This window comes from Leptonychotes weddellii, chromosome 4, assembly GCF_054177405.1.
Source record: "Leptonychotes weddellii isolate Sample4059 chromosome 4, ASM5417740v2, whole genome shotgun sequence".
Classification (NCBI taxonomy): Eukaryota; Metazoa; Chordata; class Mammalia; order Carnivora; family Phocidae; genus Leptonychotes; species Leptonychotes weddellii.
The window spans coordinates 65,150,733-65,161,057 of record NC_138372.1 but is presented as its reverse complement, the minus strand read 5'-3'; the positions used below and the strand labels follow the sequence as shown (position 1 = coordinate 65,161,057).

General features: G+C 39.8%; 1 protein-coding gene across 1 annotated transcript in view; it reads left to right on the top strand.

Moving 5' to 3' along the window:
- The window catches only part of MCOLN3 (mucolipin TRP cation channel 3), a 28,956-nt gene extending 18,846 nt beyond the window's left edge, over window positions 1-10,110 (top strand). The window contains exons 7-13 of the mRNA XM_031036093.2: window positions 883-982; window positions 3,907-4,019; window positions 4,103-4,252; window positions 5,743-5,844; window positions 5,954-6,076; window positions 6,893-7,099; window positions 8,717-10,110. Of these exons, the coding sequence (XP_030891953.1) occupies window positions 883-982; window positions 3,907-4,019; window positions 4,103-4,252; window positions 5,743-5,844; window positions 5,954-6,076; window positions 6,893-7,099; window positions 8,717-8,851 (930 nt within the window). The 3' untranslated portion in view covers window positions 8,852-10,110. The remainder of the gene's footprint in view (window positions 1-882; window positions 983-3,906; window positions 4,020-4,102; window positions 4,253-5,742; window positions 5,845-5,953; window positions 6,077-6,892; window positions 7,100-8,716) is intronic.
- The last annotated feature ends 215 nt before the right edge of the window (window positions 10,111-10,325 follow it).

Below are 10,325 nucleotides of genomic sequence, written 5' to 3'. Positions count from 1 at the left end.
TCGGGCTCCTTGCTCAGCAGGGGGTCTGCTTCTCCCTCTGACCCTCCCCCCTCTCATGTGCTCTCTCTCTCATTCTCTCTCTCAAATAAATAAATAAAATCTTAAAAAAAAAATGTATTAAAAAAAAAAAAAAAAGACTTGAGCGAGGAGGCACTAAAAGCAAACCAAACAAAACCACGGCTGATTTCCGTGCTTTCCCCGTCCCTGCATGGGGCAAGTGGAGAGAGCTAGAAAGGGAAGACAGTAGGATTATGGAAGGTGTTCTGGTGTGGCTTTGTCCTGCTTGGTGCCTGGTGTCTGAAATGGTGATCCTTGAAGCAAAACATGGCTGTCGACTCCCTGTTACCACATCCTTTTTTATACATATGGTACTAGAGTGACTAAGAAATCTAGGCCCAGAATGAAAATCAGAAAAGCTCCACCTGAAGTGTTGCAAGCCTGAGATAATTAACCTCTGTGTTAGTAAGAATTGCTGCAGCATTAACAAACTATCCCCAGCTGAGTTCCGGGGAGGGGGGAAGGCACACTTGTACCAGCTCTTGTTCATATCAAGAGGGCATCTAGAGATACTTAGCGTGGGAAGGAGAGAGATCTCTTGTTTTATAAATTGTCCAGGGCTGGAATACTGTCCTAGAAATATAGGCTTTTAGAGACTAAAAGGTCTCGACAGAAGATCTTGTCCAACTTTCTCATTTCACATAGAAATAAAGGGCGCTTCCCAAAGTTAAACAGAGCTAGCATCAACTCGGGGAGGAGAGTCTAGAATGAGAATCTGGGTGGATATCCTGTTACCTTGGAAGATCTGTTTCCTAATTAATGCCTAGAGACATCTTGGCTTCAAGAACTATCGGTGTGTTTTGACCCTTTTCCTGTTCTTCACAGATAACACTTGACAATAAGGCCCATAGTGGAAGAATTAAGATAAGTTTAGATAATGACATTTCCATCAGAGAATGTAAAGACTGGCATGTATCCGGATCAAGTAAGTGGTGAATTTTACTAGTTTTCAAAATGGTTATTAAATAAAATAAAAGGGTTATTAAATTACTGGGATGTGTGGAGCATCAAATGAAAGAATCAGAGCATTCCCAAGTTCCTAATTCTCTGCAAATAGATCAACTCATTGTGGGTGTCTGATGTTCCAGGCAACGCATAAGTTATTAGTAATTGAAATGACTTTTGCTGACCTCTACGTGTGCCCTCACTAGCCCAGTTCCTACCAAAAAATGCACATGATCCCCCAGGAAAAATAATCACATATGCCCAAACTAATATTTTTTGAGTGTTTACTGCATAAGGACTTCCACCTACAATTTAGTAGTTTTAAAATATCCTTGAGATAGGCAGCATCCCTATTTACACAAAGAAACTAAGGCTTAGAAGTGAATCTTGGTGCCTGTGATCATACAGCCATGGAGAGGTCAGGTACGATTGGACCCTGAAGCATCCCGCACGTTATATTTATATTCAGGAATGAAGAAAGGGTACATTCTTAGAAATATGGACATAAATTCAGGTATAGACTAAGTATGATTGAGAATTTGGGGGCTGAACTAGAGAAAATTGACTGGAAAAGAATTGATCTTTCTCATTTTTTAGGCCCTTTGGTATGCTGTGCTGGATTAGGTCAGGGGTTCTTAGATTCTGGTGAGCCTAAGAATCACCCCAGGTCCCTGCTTAGATGCAGGTTCCCCAGCTCCCTGCAAGGCAGTCAGCAGGTCTGGGGTGAGGCCTAGGAACGTGCAGGTCATCCTTATTCATGCCATACTTGGAAAATCATTGCTTTAGGGCTTCCTACTGGTTGATTCACACAGTTCAGAAGTGGTAATGAGATATTAAGGATAAATGAAATTTCTTCATTCTAGCGTTCTTTTCATTATGAGGTAACTTCAAATATTTAAGGCTTGTGAATGACAAATTTTATTTGTCATCTGTAAACACTACTTCTCCACACACTTTGGAATAGAGAAAATGAGAGCATATGAAAGTACCTGGCACGCAGGCTTTCTCTCAAATGTTTGTTTCTTAGTTTTTAGGTTTTTCTAAAGTAGATGCAGACATTTTCGTAACAATTAGATGTCCCTTGGCTAATATTAATAGGATGCTTCATTACAGAACTTTGAACTACAGAACTATAGTGTTAAGTGCTTGTCTTTTTATCAGTGGGGAGCAGTCTACCTTGTCAAATAAAGACAGGCTCTGTAGCACAGCATATGAGGGCTGAGACCTCTGCTCACCTCTCTTCACCTGACTCCACTCATGCTGGCTGACTCTGTGCTTGCAGTTCTCCAGAATCTCTGCGTGGGTGGCTCTGTCTTATCACCCAGGTCTCACCTGAGACCTGCTGCCCCTTACTGTGCCGCATAAACGAGCCTCTTCTCCCCATGCCCCCACACCGGTCTCTCTCATTTCGAACAGTGGTTCTCGAACTTCTCTGCCAGCTGAGAGAGCTTGTAAAAATGCCGTTTCTGATTCAGTGGGTCTAGGGTAGGGCTGGAAGGTGTGCATGTCCACCAGTTCCCAAGGGATGCCAAGAACCACTCATATGCAGTGACAGATGCCGGACACAGACTGCAAAGGTTTGAATCCTGACTCTGCCATGGACTGGCTATGTAGCCTTGGGCAAGTTTCTGTGACCTCCTTGTGCTGCATTTTCTCACCTGCCAAGTGGGGATAATCACAGCCCCCTGGTTGGGGTTGCTGTGAGGATCAAATCAGTTAATACGTATAAAGTGCTCAGGACTGTGTGTGGCATAGCAATACCTGTTAGCTATTATGCTCATTTTCTTCATATCACTTACTCCTGTCTGCAAGTATTTTGTTCATTTACTTGTTTACTTCCCTGTGTGTCACACTGAGTAGAATAGAAATTCCCCAAGTCGGGGGCCCATCTTGGTCACCACTTGTATGCTCAGCATCTAGAGAAACACCTGACACATAGTGGGTTCTTAACAAGTGTTTTACATCCAGATAGTATATTTTAATAGGATGTGCAGGAAGGCTAACTGTATTAAGAACAAAAGACCACAGGCTGATAATTAAAGATCTGTTATTGATGGCTGTAGTAATTTTTAAAAGAAGGACTTTTAACTTTTTTAAATACTCATGTGAAGGACACTTACCAGGGCCTTTTCTCTCTGTTGTCTTTGCAGAAAGAATGTCTGAATGCTCTAAATTATTCTAAAAAGCAGTGTAATGGGTTCAGATAAAATTTGAAAATGCTTCTGAAGGATGCAAAAAGACCTGAATCAGTGGAAAGGCACATCATATTCTTTTGGACAAGAGATTCTACATTACATATATTCCAATTCTCCCTAAATTAATTTATACATTTAATTTATAAATTTTAATTTAAATTATAAATCCCCCCCCTCAAAATTACCAGTAGGATTTTTACTGGAATTTAACAGTCTGACTCTAAGGAATATATGGAAAAATAAACAAGCAAGAATAGCCAACAAAAGTTCCAAAAAAGAGTAATGAGAAGTGTTTGCCTTAGGCATTAAAATACACTCAAACATCAAAAGGGTAAGAGATGGTTCTTGAATACATACAGTTAATTTGGCAACTGATAAAGATGGCATTTCAAATCACTGAGAATAAGATTTGCTCTTTTGATTGGCAAAAACAAAAGATTATTAATTTCCAATGGTGGACAAGATGTGGAGGTATGTGTAGGTATGTAAACTGGCGTGATCTTTTTGGAGGGCAATTTCTTAGGATTTCTTTTTAGAACTATGTATATACCTTACCCCAACAATTCCATCTCTAGATATTCATTTGCCTAAAGAATCACTTGCACCTGTGCACAGAGAGGACAGATTACAGAGTGTCCTCATAAATCTTATACATCTATCCTGTGGTATGCAATGCAGCAGTTAAGCAGGTAACACTTTTTCCTTCCAGTTCAGAAGAACACTCACTACATGATGATCTTTGATGCCTTTGTTATTCTGACAAGCTTGGCCTCACTAATCCTGTGCCTTCGATCTGTGATTAGAGGACTTCAGCTTCAGCAGGTAGGGCTTGCTGCTTTCTAGAAATGCTACGGACACTGTGATCGACAGAGAAATTCATGGTGCCTCCCCTCTTTTCCCTAAAGGAATTTGTTGGTTTTTTCCTCCTCCATTATAAGAAGGAAGTTTCTGTTTCTGATCGAATGGAATTCGTCAACGGATGGTACATTATGATTATTATTAGTGACGTATTGACAGTTATTGGATCAATTCTGAAAATGGAAATTCAAGCGAAGGTAACTTTTTTCCTATTTATGCCATCATCAGTATCAGATTTGCACTAATATTTTTCCAGAATGTGAACATTGGCAGAGTAAACGATTTCTTTCAAACATTGTGTTGAGTAAACTTAAAATCAATAGCAGTAAGTTTCTTAAATCTCGTCAGGAAATCTCTCAGGCAGAGCTCTCCAAAGGTGATACACAAGCCTCTGTGTCAGAATCATTTGGGGATGTCATCTTGACCTATCAGCAGATTTTAACACTGCAAGCACTCCCTCTTTGTTGATGCACTTCTTCACTGGGCTATCACTTACCTGGTTTCCATCCTAAATCACAAGCTGGTCTTCTGACATCCTTTGCTGGATCCTTCTTATCTCTCTAACTGACTAAAGTGACAATGCCTGAAGGTGCAGTGCTTGGACATGTGCTCTTTTCTGCCATTGTCTTGGTGATCTCACCCTGTCCCGTGGCTTTAAATAGTAACTCTCTGCCAATGATTTCAAAGTCTGTATCTCCAGCTTGGAACTCTTCTCTGAACTCTAGTCTTAAATATCCAACTGTCGATTTCGCATTTTCATTTGGATGTCTACTTGGTCTCTCAAACTTAACATACCTAAAACAGAACTCCCCAGTCCAAACCTGCTTCTCCTTTCTGACTTCAGTTAATGGCAACTCTTCTCAGTTGCTCAAGACGAAAGCCATAGATGCATCCTTGACTCTTCTCTTTCACTAATCCTCTCTCCCCTCCATCTAATCCAAGAGGAAATGCTATCCGTCTACCTTCAAAAACCACCTCATCGCCTCCACCGTGACCAGCCTGGTCCCAGCCACCATCAGCTCTCACCTATATTATTGCAATAGACTTCTCACTCTTCTGACAGTCTGCTCTTAACCATAGCAACCCAAATGGGATCATATCACTCCTGTTCAGAGCTTTCCAATCTCCCCAGCCTATCAGACTAAAATGCAAAGTTGTTAAATTACCCACGAGGCCCTAAACTGCCTACTCCCTTACCTCTGTGACTCCATACTCTCCCCCATTGCTCACTCCCTCCAGCTTGACTCTCTATCTTGCCAGGCATCCTCCTGCTGTGGGGCCTTTGCACATGCTTGTCTCTGTGCCTGGAACACTCCTCTCCTAGATTTTTTCTTGGCTTGCTCCCTCACTGCCCTCAGGTCTTTGTTCAAATACCACCTTCTTAGTGAGACCTTCCTGATCACCCCACTTAAAATGCAACCCGGATAGCCATTCTTTCTCCCCTCCCCTGAATTTTCTCCTCAGCACTTACCATCAGTACTGAGGGTTTTGTTAATTTATTTCTGTTCTCTCTCCCCCATACACACTAGAAAGCAAGCTTCATGAGGGAAGGACATTTTGTCTCTTTGTTCATTTCTTTGTTCTTAGCACCTAGAATAGTGCCTGATTCATATCAACCCCCAAAATATTTTTTTGCCCAAATGAATTTCTGCTAAATAATCTGTTTTTTCCCCCCACACTGTTTTAGAGTCTAACAAGTTATGATGTCTGTAGCATACTTCTTGGGACTTCCACCATGCTTGTGTGGCTTGGAGTCATTCGGTACCTCGGCTTCTTTCAGAAGTACAATGTAAGGATTCCATGGATCTCTACGCTGCTGGTATTTCTATCTTTCTGAGTTAGTGCACTGCTTTGGCTGAGGGACGAGTGGATTCTAATGGCCTCTCTTCCTTTCCCAGCTCCTTATTCTGACCCTGCAGGCAGCGCTGCCCAATGTCATCAGGTTCTGTTGCTGTGCTGCTATGATTTACTTAGGCTATTGCTTCTGTGGATGGATCGTGCTGGGCCCGTACCATGATAAGGTACCAATAAACAACTCTTTCCTGTTACCGTTAAGCTCCTAAAATAGTGCCAGTGGCTCATTATCCTTTTAAAATGGGCTCCTTCCATTTTGTGACTCAGCCTGAAAACGTTGAAGGTAGAATATATCTAGTATCATGTTTATAAACTGGCACGGTGTGACCAACTTGAGAGAATGATTGATTCACTCAACTACTTCACCTCCTTTTGTGGAATATATCAGATAATTACATCTTTTTTTTTTTTTTTTAACCACCTATGAGGTCAAGATTAGTGGGTTTGACTCATCAGTATATATTAGAGTAAGCTATTTAGGCAAGACTTTTGGAAGTGTGACTTTATTAAAAAGATAGTATGGGGACAAACTTGAAGAAATATTTGAAAATTTTGTTACCAGAGTTATTGTCTTGATTATAATGCCATGACCCTAAGTGGAATGAGCTTTAAGATGAGAAGTATGAGCATGCACGGTTAGGACTTGGGTATCTCTACAGAAGTGTTTCTAGGATCTCTTTCTATGTAGGTAAAGGGGACGGTAAGACTTGACTCAGAAAAGCACTGAGAGTGCCGACCAGCCCCTTCTTCAGTTCAGGCTGTCCCATTAAGGGGAGCATCAAGAAGGAGCTGCTTATTCCCAGGCATTATACAGGTTGTGTATATCACACAGCAAATGCTTGTAGTTTTGTCAGATTAACTACATAGTTTGCAGGAGGAACTTGGGATATCTGGTCCCATTATTTTTAATATGCTGTCATGAACAAAATCTCCACTGGGAAGGAACATGGAATAACGTGAACTTTTCTCTTTTCTTTTTCCAGTTCCGTTCTCTGAACGTGGTCTCTGAGTGCCTTTTCTCTCTGATAAATGGAGATGATATGTTTGCCACGTTTGCAAAAATGCAACGAAAAAGTTACTTGGTCTGGCTATTTAGCAGAATTTACCTCTACTCATTCATCAGCCTCTTTATATATATGATTTTAAGTCTTTTCATTGCACTGATCACTGATACATATGAAACAATTAAGGTAGGTTCATTAAGAGCCGTAAGTAGCAACATTTTTCCAGAACTTCTAGAATGGCAGTAAAATATGGTACCTAAGAGAGAAGAGAACTGATAGAATGTCAGTTTTTTTAGAGTAGAAAAGAAACACTTCAATTTTAGATACTGAGACACAGAAATGAAGAATTAGAATTTGTAGAATGTTGAAAGTTTTATCTCTAAGTAAGCTTTTTCCAACAAGCTTTCTAAACTTTTATTAGAATTATAAAGATCCTGACTCAGTCAGGAAAGCATGTGACTCTTGATCTCAGGGTCATGAGTTCAAGCCCACATTGGGTATAGAGATTATTTAAATAAATTAAAAAAAAAAAGACTTCTAAAAATCAGTAGGCTTTGATTGAGCAAAACATATGGCGTTTCAAAATTTTATGGGGAATTTTTAAAATCCAATTTTCATAAAGAAAAATTGACCTCTTAGTTTGGAGTGTGCTGTGACTGAACCCATACTCTTTACAAGGCCCTGCCTGGGACCATCCCAGAGGCGTGGTCTCCAGAAGAATGAAGAGATTGATATATCAAATACTAGCCATGTATGCTTTATACATGTCAGAAATATGATTTGAAAAGCTGTTATTTATATTGTCACTCACATGGGATATTTTCAAAATCAGTCTGAGCCCTTTGAAATAATGGAAAGGCAGGGTAAATATCCATATATATTTAAATTTCTAATAACTTTATACTATTAGGTATACCATTGACATAGACACTTCCACTTGGGGACTTTCTGGGTATGAAAGGGGTAATGAAACATGATGTCATACAAATATAGTCCCAGGGATTAAGCAAAGATTAGCAGGAGTTAATGGGTTATGAGTTGACAATTATGAATAACTTGCTTATGAAGCCTGGGCCATGATTTCAGTTTTACTGAATCAGATTTCAAGAACTGACTATCCTCAATACTTGCTTGGCAGATGTGTGCTTAGAGTCACCAAGGCCGCTGGGAAAGAGTGTAGTTGTACTTATCCAAATCCCTCCCCACTGTGCTCTAAATATTCACTGCCTTTAGCTTTGCATGCAGAGAACTATATGTTATTTAAGGGTGATATCCAAGGTCTCAAAGAGTAGTAATATGAGTTGACAACTCTTGATACAAGTCTGAGACTCACAGTTTAGATGTTTACCTCTTTCCATGAGCTCAGAGCACCTGTCAGGTAGGCAAGTGATGCCTGATCCTATCTGGTCAGGGCACGTTCTCGAGATCTTAGATCCAAAACTGATGTTAATACAAGGCCCTTAAATAAACCTGTCTGTCTGAAAGGGAGACTCCAAAAGGGTGTGCAGGCTGGACTCTCCCTGGAAAGACAGCTCAGACTCAGATTCAACATGCCCATTTTGGGTTGAACTAGACCCACAAAAGAGCCTATGAGGACACTGCAGAATTCTAGACTCGCTTTTCCTTAGCTAGACTTAAGAATGGCTCTAAAGGCTACATCTACCTGGAAATACTTGGAAGTGACTGAACTATCCCTCTAGAAAGATCCCCCTCCCTGGACAAATGATCCATTTTGAAATTGGAATAAAGCTGTTTTCAAGGTACTTATTCATGAGAGCTTTTTTTTTTTATTCTTCTGTGTAGCATTACCAACAAGATGGCTTTCCAGAGACTGAACTTCGTACATTTATATCAGAATGCAAAGATTTACCCAGTTCTGGAAAATACAGATTAAAAGACGACTCGCCAGTATCGATATTCTGCTGTTGTAAAAAGTAGCTATCAGGCTAATCTGTGCCCTGGAGGGAAATATAATGTGTAGCTAAGTTGGGAAACTATATGGATATTTTAAGATCAGGTGTCGTATGTTTAAAGACTATTACTTTGAGCAAACTGATAGCTATAATTCATCAAGAACTATTTATATTTTTAAAAGCAGTATTTAATGTCTTTTGCAGCTTTATGTTGGGTTTATTTATTTTAAACTAACTGATGAGAGAAGCTATTGAATTCTTGTTATTTCTTGTTTATTTTGCCATAGCTTTAGAATGTGTTCTCCATCCCCCTCTTTAGCTCTTAGCTTCCAGCTCTTCTGACTGGGCTGATTGTATCATCAGTGGAGAATAACGCCTGGTCTGACTTAACACAACTCACTAACCCTGGTCTTAACCACTCTCTGGGGTACATCCCTGAGAGAGAGGGTTTGTGGTTGCTGTATATCAATTATCATTGCATTTTAAAATCTTCTCTTAAAGGGCAGAATAAGAAAGAGACAACTGTCACCAGCTAACAGTCTAAATTTTGGTTCTGAAGGACAACTGTTATATGATGCTGCTTTTAGTTCTGGAAAGAATCAGGTTCTTTTATTATTCATGTATAAGTTTTCTCTCCTTCAGTGTTAAAGTATGTAGTTGAAAGAGTATCCTATACATATATAGAAATTAAAGTGCAGGGTGCCTGGGTGGCTCAGTTGGTTAAGCGACTGCCTTCGGCTCAGGTCATGATCCTGGAGTCCCGGGATCGAGTCCCGCATCGGGCTCCCTGCTTGGTGGGGAGTCTGCTTCTCCCTCTGACCCTCCTCCCTCTCATGCTCTCTGTCTCTCATTCTCTCTCTCTCAAATAAATAAATAAAATCTTAAAAAAAAAAGAAATTAAAGTGCATACCAAATGCATATTCAATCCTGCAAGGATTAGTTTAGTGCTTGCATGGCCTTGCGCAAACTGTGTGATGTACTCTGCCCTTCACAGGCACATTCAGTCTCATGCAAGAGAGTGTTTGTTTTAGGGTCAAGAACTGTGGTTTCAGGTTTCAGGGGGAGAGGTTCTAAAACTCACATTAAACATATTTTGAAAAACAATTATGCTTAAAACGTAAAAATAAGTGGGAAATGTATGCCTTAAATAGACACAGAAACAAAGTCTCCACTCCTTGGATACTACTGATGGGAATTTCAGGGAGTTTTACAATGTGTATCTTTGTTTTGAGTGTTATTTATTCAAGTAGAAATGAATTCAATGATGTGCAATAAAGGTTTTCTCAAAGCAGCTCTTTTTTTTTTTTTTTTTGTAAAGGAAACCTATTTGTTAATTTGTAATTTTGTTTTAAGGGTTAAATGAATATAGCCTTGAGACTCTGAAGTCTTACTATTTAACATACTGACAATCCCAATAACACTCCAGGTGTTGAAATGTGAGGTTTTACAATGAGTATAAGCTATTCTTGCAGAACTTATGGCTTTTAAAAAATGGAAAA